Source organism: Chiroxiphia lanceolata, chromosome 1 (assembly GCF_009829145.1).
Source record: "Chiroxiphia lanceolata isolate bChiLan1 chromosome 1, bChiLan1.pri, whole genome shotgun sequence".
Lineage (NCBI taxonomy): Eukaryota > Metazoa > Chordata > Aves > Passeriformes > Pipridae > Chiroxiphia > Chiroxiphia lanceolata.
In genome coordinates, this window is record NC_045637.1 from 51,495,375 (window position 1) to 51,520,455 (window position 25,081).

Genomic DNA, 25,081 nt, shown 5'->3' on the forward strand with positions numbered 1-25,081 from the left:
GACACAAATGTTTAGATGTGCAAGCTGATTTATTGAAGACAACTACTGCAATGGCATCGACAAGCGGCCAAGGCGGTTTTTTACAAGCGGCCAACTGGTCTACCGTTATCTGATCTGGGGATTTTTTCTTTACATACAAAGCAAAACTGTACTTTTGTACTTGAAGACAAAGAGGAAAAAAAAAAACTGAGTAAAAAATGAACTCATTATTTTATTCCGTCAACAAAGAATAACCAGGCACCAGCAAAAACTGAGATGCCATCTACTTTGTTACTTAAGCAGATTCTTTTCCTACTTCTGGATATATCATCACATCCACTGTTCCCAGAACTACTGCAGACTCCTACTGCAATTGGTTTATCTGCCCGTGATGACCCTGGTGGCTTGAGGCATCGTTTTTGGCAGTGCTAATCTAACATTGCAAATGTCAAGACAGCCCACGTGGCATGCTCCCCAAACAGCTGCAGAACAGCTGTCCCAATCTGACCTCTCACTGATACACTGGATTTAACCATGGGAAAACAATTTAATATGCAGCAGAGATGAGATCAAGGCTGAAAATCGAGATCCAGGTTTTGCTGGACCAGAAAGCCTTTTCTGCAGTTGGGCTACAGCTGATAGCCTTTTGTAAAAGGCTGAATCCATCTGGATTTTGAATATGCTGAAGTTGGTGAGGGTGCTTTTTATTGTTGGGTAGCTAGTTATATAAATAAATGTAGATACATATGCATATATATGCATGTTTCAGTAATTACGCAGAAAATTATACTTAATATGCACTATTTAGATAACTATTCTAACCCTAGGATAAATTGATAGAGGGAAGAAAAAGGTCTGGGTTGGTTTAGATACAAAACTCCAGAGCTGATCTGTGACAATTTATTTAGCGCAAGTCACTTTGCACCAGCTCACACAGTTCAAACCAAGCCACTTCCACACAGTGTTGTGCCTAACCCTGGGCCCCAAGCTGCACTCCCAGCATGAGAAAAAAAATAAAAAAAAGAAGAAAAAATAAACAACAATCCCCAAACCAAAAAAAAAAAACCCTTCTAACATATCAGCACAGACAGAAATGAGGCTCTGAAAGTAGGACCACTATTGCAGCAATCTAACACTGGTTAGGACTGAAGCACTGAACACGAAAAAGAGTGTGTTCGATGCCGAGGTACACACCTCTTCCTCTGAACTGTCACTCAGGTCATTGGCAAGTGAGGCACTCAAGGAGGCCGCCTTGGGCTCCAGGTAGCAGAGGCACATAGCCAGAGGAAAGGAGAGAGTGAGGGCGTATGGCACTGAGAAAGAGGCAGAGAGCAGAAAGAAAAAAATGAAGAGGAAACAAGGCACGAGGGAGGGGGAGCGGATGGGGAGGTAATGCTGCACGCTGGCAGGCAGGAAGTTGGTTTCGGAGAGGTTAGGGAGTGACAGATAGCCATCATCATCCAGGAGAGAAGGAAATGACTCTGGAAGTTGCAAGGAGAAGGAAAACAGCGTTCTGCCCTTGCCAGCTTTTTGCTTGTAGCCGAAAGCCATGTCTTGCTCGGCGGAGCAAACTCGCCCCTTTCTGTCAGAGTCTGGCTCCGACTCGCTGTGTTCTGGAGCGCTCTCTTTGGGCGCCTCACAGCCTAAGGACTTTGTCCGAGCTCTCTCCTTGCATCTCCTGCGAAGCTTTGCTGAAGATACATGGGGGCCAGGTTGAGAGGATGGCGAGGGGTGGTGGGAGTCAGTGCCAAGCACAGATGTCTGGTGACAGAGAAAGAGCAGCAAACAAGGCGCAAAAGCAAAAGGACAAAAAGAAAACTGTAATTAGTTAATTTTCTTCCGTGATGATAAATAATATATATTATATATATAAAATTATAAACAGTATTTTAATACCACAGCTTTCCACTGAATTAAACGGTGCATGTTCCTATGCCACACACTACAGATATTAGCGATTTGAGATTCCAGCTTACAAAAGGCAACTTCTTGATTCAACGTTTGCCTAGTCCTCTCTGCAGCACAGGATTTCCTTAAAGGCCTCCATGGCCATGTGTGGAGTTCTGGGTTCTGCCAATTTCCACTTACTGTACGACTTGTTTCTGATTATAAGGAGTTTTCAACATGAAGTACATGGAGAGCAACAAAGAAAGAAGGGAACGTATTTCTAACACCAACACTGCTTGTGAGAGCATTCCTGCAGTCAGGATGAGACCCAGTGGGGGCCAAAAGTTTCCCATCTATGTCTTGGACAACCTCAGCAGTAATAATTAAAACTCCAAGAATTCTGAAACTCTACATGCCCAAATTCCTCCACTGCAATATTAAAAAAAAAACAAACAAAAAACCAAACCAAAACCATCTAGGTCCTAAACCTAACTAAAACACATTCTGGTTTGGGAGGGGGGCATAAAAATCCGTATGTTAACTGCTACTGATGGAAGAAAAACTCACTCGATACCCACCCTAGCAGCCAGGTCCTCAGCACAGCCCCCACCGCCACCCAGGCTGGCCTCTCCTGGGCATCCCCACAGCCCTGCCCTCAACCCCTGCCCACTGTGAGTGGGAGCAGGCAGAGCTGGGAACTCACTCCCTCCCAGCCATGCACCCTGTCACCCCTCCATGCTGTACGCCACCGGTGGCACATTGAAAGAAGGGAGCTGAGGTGTGTGGCTAGGCGGGCCCCGTGTTCTCTCACTGGGGATCTGAAGGGGGGCTGACCAGAGAGAGGTCCGTGCCCCACACAGCCACATCTCCTCATAGTCAAAATGTGACCCTCTACCAACAGGGAAGAGGTAAAAATGCACCCAGTGCTTTTGCTACAAATTTTACCCCAATGCAAAGAATACTGGTTACCAACAAGCAGGAGTTACTTTGGTATTCCACCTGTAGGGTATTCAAATGGTCTTTCAGGTCATTTGAGGACAAAAAATTGGTAGGAGAAGGGAGGAGATTAAGCAGGAATGGTGACTGTCATTTCACAAGCTCCCTGTGGGCAGCCACAACTGCATTTTAGAAGGACATCAACCACTATTATCACCAAAATGCATATCCCAGTACAACACATCTGACACAATGCTGATGGATTTGAGATGTTTTGGCCAAAGTCCACCAGGTGCACTTAGCTGAAGTGGCACACTGGCTCCATGACCAAACCCTAAGTGCCTGAGCTGCTCCATCCACAGTGCATCTCCCCAAGGAGCTATAAAAGCCATTTCAACTGCACTGCCACTCCGGACTCCCAAAAGCAAAATGTCTTCAAAGCCAAAACAGCATTTGCCTCTTTAAGCTGGTGTCAAATTGGAGGCAACAAGGAGGGATCCAAGTTTTAGACAGAGGCTGTATCAATGCTAGCTACTAAGCCCAATCTTTACCAGGTATATTAATGGTAGAAATGGGATTTAAGCCAAGTAATTACACGGTAGAACTCCTTTCCCTCCTCTTAATATTTTGCATCTCTCTCTCCTCTAACAATCCATCAGTTCAGGCAATCTGTATGCTTAAATTAAGCTATCAAAACCAAGTCTAGCTTCAAACTGCTTACAGGTGTCTTTATGTGTTTAATGCGGTAAGTTCAAGTCAAAATTTAATGCCTTATGTGAGCTAAATACACAGAACTTCTTTTTATATTCTAAAGGCAAAAAAAAGCCAAAGTAAATGTATTCTTTGCTAATACAGACTATTCACTTACTGACATCTTTGCAGTGTTAATATTTAGAATAACTTCTGGTACTTAAACCCACATGGATAAAACAAAGGCAAAATGTCTTAATGGAAAAGTTGAAAACCTACCTATACAATTTATATACCCTTACACAGGAATTTGATTTCAAGTTTGTCTTGTGTTTCTTGAAGCCCTATTCTCTTTATGATGAATGACAAAGCTGTTGGTAGGTCGGTGTGGAAGCAGGACTAAGATCTCTATAGGCTTACAGAACTGAAGCTCTATTAGTGGTTGGTTTAAACAGAACCCACCTCTTGAGTGGGGTGTAAAAATTAATAATTTCTGCATAATTAAGTTCCATCAAAATAGTCTCTTAAAATACCTTTGACTATTTCTAGCTATATAAGGATTGACTGAAATTTACAAACATTTGGAACAGAACTAGCTTCTATTGGATGTTTTCTGCATATTTTATTTTCATCAATCTTTCCCCATGCAGAAACTAATAGAGTTCCAAGAAGACCCCAGCTAAATTTTGTAGAGATTATCCTTTTAATGTTACAATTACACCATACGCTTTCAAAAGAAAATCTTTTCTCATTTGCAATTTTCAGTAATTCAATTTGTTTCTGATTTTTGGTACCACAATTCAAACTCTTTTTGAGGACTTGATCCTTTACTTATGTAACTCATTGTGGCCTTATATGATAAAGCTAGAAGTTCAGATTTTAACATTTGCATGCGTGGGTACAAAGGTTTTTCTTCCTAAATGATGAGGGTAAACCTTATTTGTTTAGCAAGTGCATTACACAGTACACTTTTTGAATGTGATTCTACTGTATTTCTCTTCACTGTCAATCTCTAGTGACTGTTTTCTCTGTCCTCCTGTTTGATGTACCCCATATTAAAAACTGATTAGATATTATGCACAACCATGTGCGTATGTGTATGTGGTGGTGGTGGGATTGGAGATGATGAGTTGTGACTCAAGTTTAACAACTAAGAAGAGAATCGTCAATGGAAACTGCTTTCTTCAATACAAAACTTCAAACGAGGGAAGCAAATGCTTTTGTAAGCCAGGAAAAGAAAGCTTATAACAGCAGATTAATACCCAGAACTTAATAGACAAAAAAATGCCCATTGAAATTCATGCAAGGAAACAGAGTGCTATGGTAAGTATAAGAGAAAAATACAATAGTTTAAAGCACAGAGCTACATACAAGAATGCAGAACTATTTTGCTGCCTTGTCAAAATATAAAAAACATTATGGCCATACTAAAGTCAAAATACAACGGAAGACCAAAGGAGCAAACATGCACTGCCAGGCTACTTTTGGGAGCTCTTGAATACTATGTAAAAAACACCGGGTTGACTGTTAAACAGATTTAAAAAAGCAGTCCGAGGCAGGAACTAATTTTTACAACATCCTATGAAAACTGAACGGACTACAGAAACACTGATTTAAGACATATATACATAGTATATTTCTTTTCACAGAACTTGTTTTATCTCCTCCCTCCCTCCCTAAAAATTCTGTGTTTCTCCAAGCACTCTCCAGGCAGCTCTGTTGAATACAAAACCCTGAAAACTCTACCTTGGTGTCATGACGTATTGCTGAAATTGGGGTGACTTCCTCTGCTCTCTTCTTTTTGCCCTCTTCATCATCTTTCTCCTCTTCTGTCTTTTTCTCTGGAGTCACAGTGGTTATCAAGTTGGTCTGAGAGATGCCCTTTGTTGTGGCGTACTGGCCAGTACCAACCTCTGCAGCAGACACAGAATCCTTCATGTACATTTCATGGTTTTCATTCACTGATGCTAAAAGCAAATATTTAAAGAGGGAAAGTCTGAAATAGCTTTTGCTGAGAAGCTGCATAAAATTAAAAAAGCTGGTTTAGAAAAACATTTGAGATAATGCTGAAAACATAAATATGTCATGTTTCAGAAAACCAGAAGCATTTAAATAAATCATTTACTTGAAATAAAGCTCGTAGCTTTTATATGCATAAACGGATTTTATGGATGTGAATACACACATTACTGTAGCTAATGTGTGCATTACACAGTTGTTAAATGTTAGCAAGCCATTTAAAGTACTACTGTAGTAAAACACTAGAAAAAAATTCAATGCATTGCCACAGTTATCAGGCAGGAAACATAAGGAGAACCAGCTATGACATCAGCCATGGGGGTGGAAGAGATGTTTTTTTTAAATCTGTCAGAATATAACAATGCAGATCAAATGCAAAGTTAGTAATGTGCTGTTTTATAGAAAATGACAATATTCATGTAACACAGGCATAATACCTGAGAAAAAATGAAATGTGATCCTTGTATTACTGAGTCTGCCAGTTAGGTGAGCTCATTATCCTAAAAAATTCTGTGAAACGATATCATTCAATTCAGTGGACCAAACCAGAAAATTTTAGGATGCAAGTCTTCAATAATTCAGCAAATTTAGATATACATAAATAATTTTGAAATAAATGTACATTTATACATAGGATGTAATAAAAACTTCAACAGACCCTGCTCTTGAATATTGTGTAACTAATCTCTAAGCCAATAAGATTATTCAAATTTATGAAGTTCCTTGTATCTGTAACGAATGACAGCCTGGATCACAGTATAATCACAGTGCAGAATGTTACAGCCACATCTGCGTCATAGTAACGATGCTGGTAAAGAAACTGTAAGCATTGATTAAAAAAACACCTCTTTCCCCCATTTGCACGCAGGCCAATTAACATCACAAAATCCCTGCAGAGTCTAACAAATGCTGGGAAAAGCACTTCAGGTATCTTATCTCTTGGGAATGAGCTTAGGAGGTGGGAGAAAGCAAAGGGAGTAGAGGGAGACATCTTGCTTAGATGTTACAAACAAAATAACGCAGAAGGATAATTTCTGCTTTGAAACACATGCACAGCAATCAGGTCACCAGTTGCTTGGTAACGAGCAAGAAGCGCATCAGTATTAGAAGATTCCAAAATAATTAATGACAAGCAGCACCTTTAGGGGGAGAGAAAAAGGCTTGTCACTTGTACTTTTAAATCAAAGCTTCTCTCCCTCCCCACCACCAACTATACTCATTGCAAATTGTGATAGTCTGCAGGAGAATTCGCCTTTTTTTCAATCTGTAATGATTCTGAATTTAGTTTTGGTCTTTTTTCTAAAAAAATAAGTTGCAAAACTACAACCCCTTTTCACTCAACAGCTGATAACAGTAACAGCTGATGGAAGTAGCTGATACTCTGACTCTGAATCACATGTTGATTTAACCTAAGCAAGCAGCAGAACCTTGACCTCCACAAACCAAGGATAAAGAGAGAAAGGACGTGCTTTTAAGCTGTGTGTGTTACTCTCTGTCTCATACCTTCAAAAGCAACATACAAAAAAAGTCTTTTAGAGCTCACCTGACTAGGACATGAGGTAATTGGAAGCAAGTGTTATTACTCAAGAGAAATAATTAATTTCTGAATTGTATCAAGCTTAAGTCAAAACCTCCATAGGAAAAAAAGATAGATTCAACCAAAACCCAAAGAGTCACTCATGCAAACCCAGAAAAAGTGTTGATGCCTGAATTTCTTGGGCAGACAGGTCCAGTCATCCCGTTGCTCCCCAAAGCAGGGAAATGTTCTACAGGTGTGAGACCAAGGAGAGAGGCTCTGTGATGAGTGGGCTCCCAAGGACATCCTCCAGGGAAACACTTTGTAAGGACTACAGCAGTACATTTAGCATGGAATTTCTCTGCATCCTCCCCTACCCCTGCAGTGAACGCGCAGGTACTCACAGCCTCTACTCAGCTGAAGCTCAAGGAGATGATATGACAAGAGGTTCATACTTAACCTAGAGCAGTGACCACTGTAACAATAGCTTTTGACAAAGTCAGCTGAGAGGACCTTACCACCATCTAAGCTGCGAGACATGGTGTAACGTTTACTAGAAGACCGTTCAAAGTAAGGTGCAGGACGGTCTATGAGGGCACTGGCTCTTCTCGTCTGGGCCTGCGTCCGACCGCTGTAGCGAAACTTGGAGCCCAGTGTAAGGAACTTCTTTGGAGGCGCTTCAGGCAGCAGGAGCCTAAAACACACCAAGCAGTACACCTGTTACTCCCCCTCCTCCAAAATCAGTCCACTCTTTCTGCAGAGGAGAGAAGACGACTGCTGGGTATCACTCTCCATTGTAACCTGTGCCTCACTGGTCTGCAGCTAAAAGGGAATCAAAGGATTGCCCCTCATACAGCATGACAAAATCATTTAGCTAATGCATTTGAAGATTTGAGTTCTTCCTAATAGTCAAGAATCACTCAGCTCCTTCCTGCTTGAAAATCAGATTTATTATCTTCTAATCACCAAAACCAAATACAAGGTGTTCCTTGTACCAGGAACCCTCATTGTGCTGAAATACTTTTACTTCAAATTTAACATGGTGCTGCTATGCTGAGGATAGGGCCAGAACATATTTCCAGTGAATGCCAGGCAGTACTCATTCACAGGGTTGCAGACATTTTTCAGGTTAGAGCTCTCCCACCCTCTGTATTTTGGCCATGGGAGCTGGTTGAAGAAGCCATTCTCCTGCTACGGAGTTTATGCTTCAGACATTGATTTTTCATTAAAAAGCAGAAAATACACCAAAAATGCACACCATATCTCTTTAGATCTTTTGCTGCTAAGACTGCATTTCATACGAACATACAGACAGCCCAAACCAACAGTTTTAGGAAAGGAGAGAAATTCTTCAGTCCTCCCAAACATCCGCCGGAGGGGGTTTTTAAGCACCAAACACCCTTTCAAGTTGTTGAAAATCTCACTCTTTTGGCCTTTCTTTGTTAAGTATCTCTGATGACTATCTTAGCACAAACTGATTACAGCATTTATTCCACTATCCCAAACTTTTCTTGGGTCTTCTCAGAAGTCAAAAAATAGCTGCAAAATTCCACAGTAATCCAAAAATTACAGCTGTGGATTGGGTATTTTAGGTGACTAAAAAATAAACTACCTACTACTGTCTGTACTTTCATATGTAATTAAATAAAAATATCCTTTTTCTTTTTAGACTCTTACCCACATCCCCCAGCAATCTTCCATGTAAGTTGTTCTCCCTATGCAAGTTTATGTGCAGAAGTGCAGCAGTCCTTCATCCTTTTAATTATAGTCGCTGATAATACCACGGCACAGATAAAGCAAAATGATTAATTAGGACCATATGGTGATTTTAAGCAGTATCTTTCTAAAATAGTATGAATAATTTGGGAGAAACATTACAAATTCTGAAGAAGCAACAACCTTCCCTTGTCTGCTCAGAGGTACCTCATGATCAAAAAGACAATTTGATTTGAAGGGTTTTGTCTCTGCTGACAAAATTGATCTTTTCTGTTGCTTTTTATATCACACCTTTAGGAAAAGAAATCAACATACCTGAAAAATGTATGGTGTTCAACACACACTTTCCATAAGCGCTTTGCAGCACGATGATTTGGCAACTTAAACCCAATAGTGCTTTCAAACTGCTCAAACTAGGTAGGAAAAAAGAATAAGTACGTTTTTGATGCTGTGCATCTATTTTTAGACAGTGTACACAGGTTCATCTTCATTTCCTCTGTCTGTATCATCTCATTGCAAGGGTGAACATATATGCTCATGTATATAACCACATATATACATATTCTACAGATTACTGTCTCGGAAAGAAGCTGAGTGATAATAAATGGCAACTTTTGAGAATCGTTTTTGTGGGAAAACACTGGTAATGAGCAGGAGGTTTTTTATGGTGACAGTAATGTCTTATACCCCACAGTAACAAAGAGATCAGTTAAGACTTGGAAGACTTCTGAGAAAAACATCACTAAGTTTTTTAACCCTGTTGATTTAATTTCACCAGTTTAAACTACAGTGGGAAACCTGGTAATATCTGGAGGGGAGCAATAGTCCCTAGGGACTGATTTGGCCTCACATAGCCTTAGACTAAGGAGATTTATAGTGAAAGAACTACAGTTAGTAAACCACAGTGGTTATAGCTAATTTATCTGCTGAGGAGGATGAGGCAAAGACAGGTAATTGAAAAGAGTTGTCTGGGGATATTAAGACACCTTTTTAGATTGTGCTGCAAATTTATATATTTCAGATGCAGCAGCTGTTCCAGCTACAACTACTGTAACATGATGATGGCTACATGCAGATAGCTGAATAGGTGAAACAGAGTTGCTGTGATGGTGGAAAAGCAGGCAGAAGGGCGCTTGTAAGGAAGCCTGCTTCCCTATGGAAGCTGATAGAGAAACAAGGCAGGAAACAGCAAAACAATAAAGATGACACATGGGATGGTGAATCACATTATCATCAAATGTAATTTGGAAAGAGGCTACATTGATTATTTTATATATGGAACTATGACCTGGTCACAGGACACTATACACTAAGGCCAGCAGAGCATTGGTGGTGGAGAACTTCAGTGCAGGCGCTGGGAACATCAGTGGCTGTTCATTTGTTTTTTTTAAATCAGACTCAAGACTGGGAATTTGGTTACTAAAACTGTGTCTGCTGATAGGCAGGAGATGTAGTTTTGTGGATTTTAGTTTAGGACTCTAAAAGAGGTTGAGGGGTGGGGGACCCCAGCAGATTTCCCAGGTCAATGATGAATCATTGGCTCAGGACCCCTGTCTGCCACGCTGCATCAAGGGATAAATGCCAGCCTTCACCTAGGTGATTTCTGTCCTGGTATACAGCCCCACATTCTAAATGGATATGGGGTTTTCATCTATTACAGACCAATTATTGTACCAGCATTTAAAATGGAAATACTCCTTCACCTGTAATGATCCTGAATTTCTCCTGGGATTTTTCCTAAAAGCAATCATCTTATAGGCCAGGTTGGATAGGGCTTTGAACAACCTGGTCTAGTGGAAGGTGTCCCTGCCCACGGCAGGGTGGTTGGAACTAGATGATCGTTAAGGTCCCTTCCAACTCAAACCATTCTATGATTTCTGGGTGAGTGCATGTTCGGCCCGTGAGGTCGGTATTTGCTACGAATCCGGCTGAGCCACGAGAGGGCACTCGCTGTACGAGGTTTCACATCCCCTTCTCCAGAGCCAGAAACAGGCTCCGGTGGGCCTGGGAGGGCTAATGTGTGAGGTTACCAAAAATGCTGAATGATGGATGCTTGACTCTGCGTTACCAGTCTCTGGATCTCTGCTCCCACTCTAAGTGTACTGGTCTGATATGTTTATGAAGTTTGGTATGGCCTGTCTACATCTCTTGGTAAGATAAATAGATGCCAATTTAATATACAACATGACAGAGGATAACAAGCTCTCCATGAATAAGAAAGATGTTACTTAAATTTCCAAAGTATTCATAACACGGATGAGCTTTTTACGTGCAGATGGCCATATTTATTCTTTATGTTAGTTCATGGATGTAAACATAAAAATACCAAAGAAGCTTTTTTTAACCAGTATTTTAAAGAAAGTATGTACCTTATCTTTCCTAAGAAAATCAGCATAAATTAAAAAAATATAAATGAAGAGGAATGTTCAAGGCTTGTAAGACATGAAAAATCAACAAATCAATGAGAACTCAGTTCTTTTCAAGAGGTTCATTCACTAAAGAGTATCAGGATGCCCTTACCTCCCCTGGTCGAATTTTTATGTAGAAGTTGTTCCTCTTGTAGGAAATTTTCAGAACCTTCGGCCAGGCAAATCTATTTATTCTGAGTCTGTCTCGGTATATTAAAAGTCCACTTGCACAGACTCCTAGCATGATTTCCACTCCTTCGGAATCCTGGAAAAGCAAGCAATGCACTTTGTTGAGTATTCCTATCCTTGCATCCTACAGCACTACAGATTCCTGTATCCAGTGTTTCAGTCTGAGCTATGTCTTTTTAATGCATCAGCTGTAGTGACCTGATTTCTGAGTGCTACCCTACTCACTGAATGCATTCATGCAAGTAATAGTAAGGTTGGGCAGGGTGAAAGAAACTGAGGGCTGCCAATGTTTCCTTATATTTTAGAAAGACTCCAAAAACAGGAGGGAAATTTTGGATGTTATTAAAAGAATTGTATCAGCCATATATCAAAATTTTATTAGCATAATAAAAAAGGGTTATTAGCATAAATACCAGATCGAAAGTAAGTAGGACAGCATAAAAATGTACGTCTCCTAGTATCACTCATCTCCATGACTAAATCTGGTAAATCCCTAGAAAGGATTTTCTTCTGTAGTTTGCTCATCTTGGCTTTAGTAGGTTTGCTAGTTTCTTTAACACTGTTGTGTGTATGCTCAGTAATTTCACTTTGAAATGCCCAGTGGGCAGAAAGTTGGGCATTTGGACCAGAAAAGATTCTTTTTTAGAAGTATGGGGCTGTGCCTATGCTATAACCTATATTTGACAGTGAAGATGTAGTTCAAACACATTAGTACTACAGAAGATTTGTCCACAATCTTATTGGAATATACTCATAAATATGTATTTTTAAAATAAGAAATATACACTACTCTTTCCTTTAGAACTCTTCAGATAGTCTAAACCAAATCTTCACTGGTTTCTATCACTGTTGTTTTTATTTAGCTAAGTACTAGTAGTGCTGGAGAAAACAAAAATCCACCTTAAAGCACTGACTGCACTAAAGCACTTGAGGAATTATTTTAAAACAACTTAAAGTCACAAAAACCTGACAGCAGAAGCTATGAAGATGTCAGTCTATGATAATCATGAAATGAATTCATAATTTTCATCTGGTTTTCCCAACCAGCCATCTTTTAAGCACATGATGAAAATCTGATTACATTTTAAAATGAACACAACGGTACACGTGGTCAGTCATGATGAAAAGACCATGGCAGAGCTTGAAATAATAATAGAAAAAAAAAAAGTTTAAAAATCACAACATAGAAATAGTGCCACAAAGTCACTCCAGTGTTAGAGAATACACCAATAGAGGATAAGTGTTCCAACAATGATAGTATCATAACCTAAAACCAGATTTTTTTCTAAATAAAGCTCTTGTGTGATATTACTGTCAAGTACTGCAGAAGAGACAAAGCTAATTTTTTTTCAGTACTTCAGTTTCAGTTTCCTAAGCAAAGAGTAACGTCAAAATACAGTGACCAGATTCTAAAAAAGAAAGTCTCGTTGCCAGTAATCCCACTGCCTGGTGAATGCCAGAAACGCCTGTGTGCCCATACATGACACATAGCTGCAGGTGCAAGGGGTTCCTTCTTTTGATATGCTTTCTCAAAAACTTTTTGAGAAATGTCTTCCTCCCTTTTCTCCGCCTTCACCACGGATCTACATCTGTTCAAGACTTCTGTTACTTGTCGGTGTCAAAGACCGGTTTTCAATGTGATACTACAGGTAAAATGAAACTGAATAAAAGAATTTGGTTTTTTTTCAGGAGAGATGTGGTTACATGGAACAGAAAACTGTTAGCTGTGACATCTGAGGCATGAAATGCTGAGCTGCACATCCCTGCAGCTCCGCATACAAACTGGGGGCTACCTCAGAATGGTGTTAGCCCAGAGGATAAATCTGTCTATTTTAACATATTTTTTCTCGCAGCCTTGCACTGGATAACTGAGAACTAGTTTTAACAGCAGCTGGTGAGTCCAGCATCTGTCTAACACCTAATATATTGGCACAGCCTTAAGGAACTGACATTTACATGAAGACATTGCCAGCATGACTTCCAAAAGGCATCCACAGAGATGCTTGTCCCCTAGCCTGACACCACCAGATCTTGCTGGCATACCTAATTAAAACTAAACATGACTTCTCATGCAGAGTCTACCTTTTCCACCTCCAGCTCAGTTTCCAAGATTACTGTTGGGTTTCTTAGCCCACAGACAGACACAATTTGGTTACCGCTGTAGCTTTTTTAAATTAAGAGGATCACTTTAGAGAGAGATTGGCTTGTCTACCAACTTCTCTTGCTCTGAGTCTTTCCATTTGAAAAAAAAAAAAAAAGAATAGGAAACCAGGATACTAGGGGTTTTTTTTCAGAAAAGAATAAATAAAATGGTTATCTCAGAATATCCTATCTTAAACTTCACAGTCTTTCTCCAATATTCTGTAAATAATACTTAATGCTATGTTATGTTATTTTCAGTAACAAAGCCTGAATAGGAAATATTTAGAACAGGAATCCACTTTGTTGTTGGTTTGTGGGTATCTTTGTATTGGAAAAAAGCTAACAAGTGACATTTGCCTATCCATTTCTCTCTGCTCTGAGTGTGCCTCAAGATTTTGCGCCTATCTCCAAGACACAGGGAAGGCAGTGGCATCCCTCCTGGTAGACTGCTGCCCATTGAGCTGTACCCAGATTTTTCATTTTCATTGGAGGCAATAAACAGAACACAAAAGATTGCCTTGAATTCTCTAACACACATGCACAGCTCCTATGAAATGCCCCAGGGACACAGTTGCAGGCTCTTTCAAGATCCAAGCTGCAAATTTATCTCAGTTCTTGAAAGGATCTGCTGCAGTGCAAAAACAGGCTCACAATAATTTGACCTTTACAGAAAATGCAGTGCTCTCCATAGGGCAGAATTCTTTGGTTCAATACTCATTTGCCAAGGATGCTTGCTAACCTCAAAAATGTTAAAATCCATTAGTCTTACTTTGAAGAGTGAAAAAAAAAAAAGTAATTATTTATTTGGGAAAAAAACCCAACCCAAACCCAAAAGTCAGACAACCAACACAAGGCTAGTAGCTGGCTCTCTCAAGCCACAATAAGAATGACCACGTTTTATTCATAACTTAACCTGCTGATGATTAGAGAATCTACTTGATCATGGGAGAATGTTTCCAGGAGAATTACTGCCCTTCCTGTCAACCGCGATGACCACACTTCAGAAGAGAGACAAGATGCTGTCTCCCCATTACCATCAATTTGATTAGGTTTCCAGCACAGCTAAATAATTGTTTGTAAGTTCTCTGCAGCATTAGAAATTATCTGCTTATCTAGTTAAGACAGCATAGTTGGCCTTATTAAATTGAAAAATGTAGCTGAATGAAATGACAACTGATCACTCTCTGGACAGCTTCTAATATCCTTCCTCATTACTACATCCATTCAATATTTTCCCCAAGGATTTGGTTGTTTAATCAACATGAAAGTTGATGTGCTTTGAATCTACAGGCTAAATTATGTTACAGTTACAAGATATATTTATGCTTATCCCATGAGTCACCTTTCCTCATGCTGACACATGATTTATCCCAAAAAAACTCCCATCTCAAAAATACAAGAAAGAATAAAGCAGGGAGACCATGCAGACTAAAGTACCATGCCACAGGAGAAATGTGACCCATGAAAGAACCGAAGTACCTACCTTGGCATGATGGAGATCTACTCCATACATTGATAGTTTTTTGGCATTCTCCAGGAAATGCATCTCAGCTTCTGCAGGTGTCATTCCCCTGAGGAAATGCAACCAGTTCTAGCATAAATGTTAAGGAAATAAATCCAAAACAAAATCCAGCAGCTGGAAAACATTCTCAGCCTGTCAGAAGTACAGACATACCCCTTAGGTACCTGGGTACCCACCAGAGCCAAAGATCTGAGGCAGACCCTGTTAACTTTCACGTCGCAAAGCTCTTCTCTATCCAAAGACACAGAGAGGAGTCTTATCCGAAAAATATTAAGTATACCGCAGCAGATTTTAATATCTCCTGATGCACCAGGATGGTACCTGAAGAAGCAGGCTATAGCTCACATTGCTGCCCTCTGCTTACCTGTGGCTCTTGTGCAGCTCAATCACTTTGTCCTCCAGCTCTTTAGTGTGATTCGGGGCAAAGCGAAATTCGCTGATGTAGTCGCTGCCGTATTCATCCGGGTCGTAGTCACCGAGCTCCGACTGCACAGTGTAAGAGCCCAGCAGGGCCAGTGTGACGAATGAGCAGGGCAGCCGACCCGACACAATGTCATCTCTCAGCTGCAAGCAGAGGTAGTACCTGCAACGGAGCACCAAGGTGGCTCAGACCGTGCTCCTCCACCTTCGCCCCACTCGAGCACTGTCAAGAGGTCTCGGTTCTGCTAGTAATTTGCAGACAGTTCCCAAGCCCAGAGTTCTTCAGGTATTTACAGAGATAATAATAATTTTGTAAAAAAAAAAAAAAAAAAACCAAACAACCAAAAGAACTACAAAACCAAAACACCAACCTTTTGCCTAATTTATCAGTAGCAACACCTAATTTGTCGTTATACAACAGCATGGAGATCTCTTAATAAAATAGGTTATTACTGTGTTTAGTGACATAAATGGAGAAATACCCATTAAATATACTAGATCTCTATCACAAATCACTAAGATATAAATCTACCTGATAATTCTTTTCTTTAAGAAAAGAATTAAATTATAATTATATAAAAATATAATCATAATTAAATTTTTCTTTAACAAATAATTAAAAACCTCATATACTGTCCATTAATGTGTAGCTGACCTCTAAGTCATTCAAAAAACATAAGCTGTCTCTAGCAAACTGTTGTGCTTTCTCAAAAATTCATTTAAACAGTAAATGCTGCTAAAAACGCAGAGATAAGCAGTGCAAGGGATCACTAGATAGCGGAAAACAGAAAATAATGTGGAGAACACTGGTTTGGTGGCAAAGGCAGAGTTACCGGGGGAAATTTTAGAGTGACAAGAGGAAAAAAGCAATCCTTTCCTTTCGAAGTCCTCTGTTCAAATGTGAATTCTTGGCATACTATTTCTGCACAGTACCCACCACAGGGAACCTCTGATCTAGGCCAAAGGCTTTGTGCTGCCTTAAAAGCAACAAGCAAGTCCATAAAGCATTAAAGGTTAAACATATCCACAGGTTTCAAAATGTTGAAACAGGCTAGAGAACAATTAGCTGATGGCACAAAACTTCTCATGGCTCAAAGCTTTTGTGCCTTACACCAAGGAGGAAATCAGGTGAGGGCTCTTTTGGTTGCAGTTGCAATCTGAATACAAAAACAGAGAGCAGAGGTGTAGATTGAAGAGCTAAGTGACTTGGAGAGCAGGGAGCAGCCATTCATTACCATCGTATTCTCTATTCTGTGCACATCAATTGCTTACTTTGTCAAATGAAACACAAAATTTACATGCATGCTTATTCCTATCCATTCTGGTTTCAGTTGGGGTTTGGGATTCAGTATGGTGCTTAAACCACAGCATCATCTCACTTCTTTTCTTTCACAGATATGATTTTACTTACAATAATAACTTGTTACTACTGGCAAAAATGGGCATCAGGTATCTTTGTGAAAATTAAAATCAACTCCCAGGAATATGTGTATTGAAAAAGCTGGGGTTTAGAGTTAAATTAAACAAAAGTCTTCATAGCTCCACAGATAGACACTGTTCATACTGTCGTTTCTGCCAAAGCCTTGCATATTTTCCATAAGCTCATATGAGACAGAAAGACAATGGGAACATAAAACATTCCTTTTCTTGGATAATTACAGTGTAAGTGCTACTAGGAACAGCTTTTAAGCCCCTCCTAGAAAGGTATTCAATGTTTAAAATACCTGGTAATATCTTCAGATAGCTGGGCAGGATCCGGAGGGTAGAATTTCACATTAAATGCAAACTGCCAAGCACCACCTGGAAAAGAACATAGATTGACTGAAAGTACACTGTAAGTGCAAACAAAGACACTCATGCTGACTTAAAAAATATCCCAGCCAAGCAATTAATAAGAACAGGATTTAGTATCTTTTTCCCACACTTCACACTGAAGACACTGTATTAGATCAGATTTTACAGCTCTTTTCTTATTTAGTAAGATTGCCAATGAAGCGAGGACTCTAAGGGAGCAGTAATTTATTACCAATATTAAAAAACCCCTCAGTCTGAAAACTAGGTTTATTGAAAATAACCACCTGAAAACACAGTCTACAGAAGCTTTAAAAAACAATAACCCAAATCAGAGGTACTGAAAACACCAAAAGTCAAGAGTACGAATGGGCTCTGGGGCAGGGTTATGTGCCAAGGTCTAGCTGCCCAAACCAGCTCACAACATCCTCTCAGAGTGCTGCCTCAGCACATAGCTCCTTTCTTCAGCAGACATAAATTGTGCAGACAAAGCTGCAAGGACAAAGACAGAAAGCATGACCGAAAAAAGTATGTAGCACTAGGGAATTCTTCTTGACTTATTTCAGTAAGTTTAGGTGACCCACGTGATGGATACCGGTTTGTACCACCACAGTTGGTGAAATTATTTCTGGAGTGTTAGCTTTAAATGTTGTAAAGAAGGAATATCAAGATTTTAAAAAGAATTGAACATGGTATGTAAATATAGAAGCTATTCTGAAAAAAGGGTCAGGTTACTCTAGCGCATGTCTTGAATGCAAATAAAAAGCAATAACAAAACCCCAAACCACAAGCAACATGGGGGTTTTACAGTAACAAGATTTTCACCAAGGCCTCTGTTCTGGGATATACCCCTCATATCTACTTCTACCACATAAATTACAGTATTTTTGTAGTCCAGAAACCAGAAGCAAAGTAATGTCACCTCTCTATTCTGAAATGCACTGGTGTCAAAGGACAAATCTAACTAGAAATAAATATCCCTCTCAAAAAATCCATATTGGCCATGTAACAAGGAAGTGCTCAGGAACACTGTGAAAATCAAGACTTTTCCTTATAAACCTGACACAGGGTAGGGCTTTCCCATGATCTTTCATTCAGGGGCATGTTGTGCCTAGGTACCTCCTAAAGTGTATTGAAGGTTTTAAGGGGTTTGGAGGTATATCTGGTGCACTCTCTAGTAAGATATTATCTAGTAAGATAGCTTATATGCTGGACAGATCTACTCGCCCAGAAATACTGTATAGTCCTCCAAATTGGGTGTTTGGGAGTATTTATTTAGAGACAACAGGGAAATTTCATTCTATGCAAACCCCCACTCACTTTGATGATCCACATACCTGAGAAAATAGGCTCATATGTTCAAGGCCAGGTTGGATGGGGCATTGAGAAACCTGGTCTATGGCAGGGGTTCAAACTAAGATGATCCTCAAGGTCCCTTCCAACCCAAGAAGAGTTTTGATGTTTATCACTAGGACTTCAGCTCCTTGTAAGACTTTTGGAGTCCTTGATTTTAGGAAGCTTTCTGTTTTCTTGGGCCATAAAAGCTGGTAAAGGAAGATTTGGCTGGCAGCGAGGATGGGGCATGGCCCCACCCAGGAGAGGACCAGACCCAAGGTGGGAGTGCAACCAGTGGGTGGCACCTGGTCCCACAACAGATGGAAGGGGCCCATAAACCTATTCCTTGGCACATATGAAATAAATCAAACCTATGATAAAGCCTATCATATAGCACAGATGGTTAAGATACTAGAGTAAGAGGCCTTCACCCCATACTTACAGGGTTTTAAATAAAACCTAACATCATGTGCAAGTTAGTGGGTGCAAATGAAGGGTCACACACATGGCCCTTTCTCACCACTGGGATGAAATCCCTGTGGTCTGCAGTGTGGTACAAGTGTTGTACAAGTCAACCAGGGTTTAGCAGGACTATATATATATGTTTGGAAAGCATCATGGGTAACAGCACTACTTTTCACTATTGTCCTGTTCCAAAATTCTGGGGTGAATTGTACAAGCAAATTATTGCTGTCATCTTCTGCAAATACAACTGTCCACTGCCTCAAGTACAGGACAAGACTCTTCTGCCCTGGTTAATCTCCCGCTGTCACAACCTTTCATTGTCTATTTCATGGCTTGGGAACATATTAAATGCATTTCAAATTTGTGGTGGGGAGCTGAGCTGCTTTACTTGTACTGAGCAGTAGCGTAACCTGATTCATTGAGGTCTAAAGCACCTTCCTCTCCAGATACATCTTCTCATGAGATTCAGAAAAGGCGAATTTTCATGTATTGCAGATCACTTACCTGTAATGAAAATACTACTGGAAGAAAGGTGAGGTTGTTCATAGTAAGTAGGGAAATTTTCCAGTGTAAATTAACCTTTTGAATCTTGGAGAGGGAAAGGATTCACTTGCCAGGCCTGGTCCAACAAATGTGACTACCAGATATATTTGCTTGTAAAAGCAAAAGTGTTAGAAGAAATCATTTACAACATGTGCAAAGAAAAAAAAATACTGAGCTTTCCTGCACATAGAAATCATGCACATAAAATATGGTCAAGTTTTAAAAGTGAGGGGAAGAAAAAAAAGGCGGGTCAAATTTTGAACCTGGCAGTCTCAACAAGGCTTTCCTTTGAGAGGTTTTTGAATTTCTAATGTAGCGGACATCTAGTTTTAACAACCGAGATTTTTAAAAGATTCATGTGAATCAGAAAATTGACTGTTTCTCTGTGAGTTGCATGGTCATTTTAGGAGCAAAGACCAAGCTTCTGAAATGCAGACAGGAAAGATATTTTAGGTAGAATGCTATCTTTGCATCAATGAAATATTTCAGTACGAGGCATGAGTAGTGTTCCTGGATACGATATAAATATCAGTAACACAAGAAATAATTCATATACACGGCCTAGTCCCTAAGGTTACATTGCTTAATGTCAAACCTCGGGTTTTTGCATCCCTGCAAATGTCAAGTTGTTTTCAGCAATGCATGTTCATTTGTTACGAGCCTCAGTAACCACTCACACTCATTATGGGGTAAAATATCTAAAAGATGCAGGTAATTCTTTTGCCAAAGACTTGGGACTGGATAAAAAGATGACTGTGAAATATGCTTTTTTGCCATGGGGAGACATGTAAAAGGGGACAAGAATAACAAACTTACTTCGGATCTGCTTCTTGATTTCCTTGGCAGGGTCCAACCAATTCTGCAAAGAAAATGTTTCCTTTTTTCAATTTGAATTAGAAAACACAAAACCCATTATTTTTAAAACAGTGCTATGAGTCGAAGCTAGAACACGCAAAGGTCTGCCACCCCTTTCTCCTTGGAGCAGCAGTAGGCTGGGATAACACTACTTTTCATGATGTGGCCCTGGGTAGAAGTAGGATTTTTATTAACCTTCCCAGACATTGAGGGGCTAAATGGTTTGAAATAAAAGAGTAAAAAATTAGAAATTGGTAAAGTGAATCCACAGAAATCTTTTTCCAGAGTATCTTCTGGAAAAACGAAATTTCTAGAAGCTTGTTACAATTGGTTGCTTGGTTGATTTTTTTTCTCTAACCCTGGAAAGGCTGAAAAGTCTTGCTAGAGGATAAGCAAGTGCAGAGGAGGGCACTACCCCATTTGCAAACCAATGTGGGTATGAGGGGCTTTTCCAAGGAAACCAGAGGCAGAACCACAGCACCTTTGCCCCCCATCCACACCGTGTAAAGCCCAGTGACTATGCAAGAAAAAAACCCTTCAGAGGAGATGGGGAATTATCACAGTGATGTGTTAGTACTCTGTGGACGTCAAGGAGCAGATGAAAATTCCTCTGGGTGAGGTACATAACAGCTTGGGGTCTCTTAGTGCCACTGCTGCCTTGACCTCTAAGAGAATCAAATTAATATTTAAAATGCATAGAACAGCCCAGAACAAAAAGTTTGCTTCCCCTAGGAAAGTTTCACTTTCTCCAAAGAAAGATAAACAAATGTATCGGAGAAACAAAAAAACACTAAAGAAATATCAAACAAGCAGAACACAACAATCCCTCCCCAACAAAAACAACCAGTTTGCAGCTGTCCAAACCTGGTCTGTGGTGCAAAACATGAGCCTGAAGAACTCCAGCTATTGCTGAGGACAAAAGCACACTATGTACCACAAAATTAAAGATGCGTCAGCATTTCTGTTTACAAAGATGTCATGTGATGTGGGCACATATGCTGTCTGGTTGGAAGTTATGTACCAGAGGATGGAGGTGAATTGCTAAGTACTTTGACATTAAAAATATACATGCTTTTGATCAATAAATGTGGTGGCAGGCAGTTATTCTTTTAACTGTTTAGTTCTGCAAAGTAAATGGTGACCTACAAATGTTTAGTGCTTCTAAACCAAGTGTTAATAATAAATCCATTCTTCTCTTTCCAGTACATGAAAGCACACCTATCTGGAAATGAACTTAGACATCTGCCTAGCTTTTATAAAAACTCAAAACTAAGCATATGTTAAAGTGTTATCTTGCACTGACATGGACCAAGTATCCGCTTAAGTGATTTTCTGAATCAGAAACAAAGAAGTCCATAAAGAAAGGGGGAAAGAGAGACAAAAAGACTGACTTTTTTTGTATCATATATAATTGAAACATACGGAAATCTAGAAAATACAACTGTTGTTCCCACAAGACACAAGCAGCTAAAAAAGTAGTAAGAGCTCCAGCTCCATCAGGGAAGACCTTTCAGGCCACGTAAAGCAAAAACAGCTTCACCTTGTGAGCTCTGCTGGGCTACTGCATATATTGCTAAGAAGTTTTGCACTGTTTCAAAATATTTATCTTAAAATGCCAAAATTACACAGCATATTTTAAATTATCTTTGATACTCTCTCTTTCCCTGTAACAATATATATACATATCACCTGCACATTAGATAATCTTTGACACAGCTTATTTCATACTAAAGTTGAGATGCAGACAAGCAGAATGTGATTCACTCTTGCTACCAACTGCTTCTGAAGACTAATGTCTTTAGTCAAAGCAACAATAATGCTAAGATAAAGAAAGTCAAGACTTGGAGCCTTACTTTATCTTAGCAGTTAGCAGGAGCAGTCAATCTGCTTATCTGTGTCCCAACACAGTATTATTAAGCCATATTTTAGTATCATATATTTAGCAGTGTATCTCTGAATGTCAATCTGACTTTCATCTATGGCAGTAAAAGAATAAATTATACTAGAAAGAGAACCAACTATATGATTAACTTCCTTCATGTCATAAACAGCCAAAACAGAGGGAAGCCAGGGAAACACAGGAGACGCTTTCATGAAATAGAGTGAGTCACAAAAAACAATAGCTCAAACTATGTCTATGGAACCTGGCAAGGAAGATAAAACCAACTTCTGGATTGTTGCAACTGTCTGGGGAGTCTCTAAGTGAGCTCTGGTGTTCGCAGGCCAAAAGTCAGCTGCAGCTCTGTGGGTTACCTTTTGGTTTTCTGTGTCTCTGTATGTTAGTCCAAAGTAGTCTTTTTCCAAAAGGTTCAGATGCTCACACACTTTGTCGAATAGCACTTGACCTCTGGAACGTTTCTGTAGGAAATTAACAGAAAACAAAACAAAAAAAATTACGTTTGCAAAATAACATAACAAAGCATTAAAATAGCACCTCTTCTGTCAAATCAATAACTTCAAAATCATTCAATTCAATGCATCCATCTTTCTAACCTATTGACCTGGAGCTTCATAGGAAGCTGCTGAATGGGGCAAATCCTCTTTCCCTAAAAGCTCAAGTCTTCTTGCAGAGTTAAAAATAAGTCACACATGTCATGTTTCAAGTCTCAATAGAAGATCTCTCCTGTCTTTCAGAAACTGCAACTCCAAGGGCATGCTAAGGTCATATCTCTGCAAAACCAGAGCAATTCTTTGTGTGCAAGCAGCAACAAACAGCAGCACAAAATATTCCTGGTCATGGATTATCAGAGCTGTGACTGCGGTGGGGTGCCAATCCACTGGAGATAAAACCAAACATGGAGATACTTTTTGCTTCGGTAACAACGTGGACTGATTCCAGGACTCATTTTTGTCTAATATACATGGAAATGTGATTACACCATCTACTGAAATCATGGAAAGAGCCTAGTATCTAATTGGGAATGCAGCTGGGTAAGAAAGCAGCTTCCATTGTCCCACTAACCCTCTTTACTGCTGACATGTTAGATGAGAAGATATCTGTCAACAGCCAGAGCCCTTAGCAGAAGCTTCGTAGTATCTCTCGTACTGGACAGTAAATATTGAGGTCATCCTAGTTGTCAGTGTTGTATGTGAAATTGAGAAAAAAAAATCTCCAAAAGACCAAACACAGACAGAAATGTCCTTTTTATAAGCTATGTGTTCCAACTTTGATATGTATTAATTATGATAATCAATTCAAAATTATTTGGGACACTGTTTCATTACTGCTTACCTCCGTAAGTGCAACTCAGCTAAAGGAAAAAAATCTCCCCACTTTATTCCAAACACACGCATACATAAATATTTTAGTTGATGTTAGCACAGCATTTTCTTTATCTGTAGCATACATATGACTTGAAGCAGACTGGAAATACATCACTTGCTTCAAAGGCAATGCAGGCTGTGGAAACAGAAGATGAGAGAATGCTGCCCCCAAATTTACGTGCCTCTGCTGACAGAGTTGCAGCCAAACTGCGTTACCAGCCCAGCAGTCTTGGCCGGGAGAGGATAGTTCACAATCCAAGCTGACACAGCTATGCCAACAAACCCATGGAGCCCAATGCTGGCCTGAAACTATTTTAGAAGTGGCAAGCAGGCCAAGAGAAAAAAAAGAAAAGAATCGAGGATTGCTGCCTAACACTCCGTGAAAACATTACAAGAGACAATGGAGGGAGTTGTGCAGCTTAATGTAATTTATGTTGAATTTGGTGCTCTGATGGTATATTGGAAAGGACACTGGGAAACATCCTTTACATTTTTATCAATGGGGAAGCTGATGCATGTGGTTGAGCCTAAAAAGTGTCCTCCAGCTGAGGAAAAAAACCAGGCCCAGAATTGCATTACGAGTGTATTGCTGTAGCTTCATTTACTGTGTCTTCCAGCATCATTTGAGCAAATAGCTTTACAGCCTTGTTCTACATGTCCCATGCTTTCCACCCTGTAGTAGGAAGCATAAATATGCTCCTTTATAATGTCAAACAAATGTTTAGTTAATTCTTCACGCTCCAAACTTGGAAGTAAATAATAAGACGTTGGTGGTTTTATACTTTGTGCTCCATGTGGAAGAACAGGAGGATAAAAAAGATCTCACTATTGCTGTGTGGAGAGGAATGAACTCAGAATCTTCCAGCCAGAATAGACACATTTCTGCTATAAGAAAGCAATGCTGCATTTTGCCAAATTTCCTGCTTCTTTACTTGTTAACAAACTAAGTACTTATACTGAAAGGAGAGAAATAAGCAGGTTAGCTCTAGAGGACACCAGCTTTGAAAAATACTGTCTGCACTACTGCGCCATTTACATGTATTCAAATTGTGACACTTCAGTGCTCTCTTAATTTTAAGAGTCACTTAAGGCCAACACAGGAGTTGCTTTATCTGGCCAATCCGTGTAGCTACACAGATGTCTGCTTTGAGAAATACTAGCTAGCAGCTGTAAGGTATGGTGTTTTAACAGGGAACTACAGGAAACAGTTGTGCAGGGCTGTGCTGTAATAAAACCCAACCAACCAGAAAACCCCCAGCGCTCAGGATTTCTTGACTATGGCAATCCTGAATAATTTGCATGGCAATATATCCCCCTCCTCCTCTTTCTCCTGTATGAAGATGCCCAAGCTGTACTCAGTCACTTTCTGCAAAATTCCTGCTGCATCAGGATATGGGAAAACAC

The 25,081-nt window shown here is 39.8% G+C and overlaps 1 protein-coding gene across 31 annotated transcripts in view; it reads right to left on the bottom strand.

Annotated features, from left to right (window-relative positions):
• Positions 1-25,081, bottom strand: part of EPB41L3 (erythrocyte membrane protein band 4.1 like 3) — a 143,167-nt gene that overhangs the window by 19,738 nt on the left and 98,348 nt on the right. For 15 of the 31 annotated variants that reach the window (XM_032680017.1, XM_032680024.1, XM_032680040.1 and 12 more), the window contains 10 exons: positions 22,667-22,771; positions 20,375-20,417; positions 17,149-17,224; positions 15,369-15,587; positions 14,966-15,053; positions 11,264-11,416; positions 9,059-9,156; positions 7,546-7,721; positions 5,239-5,459; positions 1,174-1,740 (listed from right to left, as the gene is read on the bottom strand). In XM_032680017.1, the coding sequence (XP_032535908.1) occupies positions 1,174-1,740; positions 5,239-5,459; positions 7,546-7,721; positions 9,059-9,156; positions 11,264-11,416; positions 14,966-15,053; positions 15,369-15,587; positions 17,149-17,224; positions 20,375-20,417; positions 22,667-22,771 (1,746 nt within the window). The remainder of the gene's footprint in view (positions 1-1,173; positions 1,741-5,238; positions 5,460-7,545; positions 7,722-9,058; positions 9,157-11,263; positions 11,417-14,965; positions 15,054-15,368; positions 15,588-17,148; positions 17,225-20,374; positions 20,418-22,666; positions 22,772-25,081) is intronic. The other 16 variants (XM_032680250.1, XM_032680233.1, XM_032680225.1 and 13 more) reach the window with 3 other exon arrangements.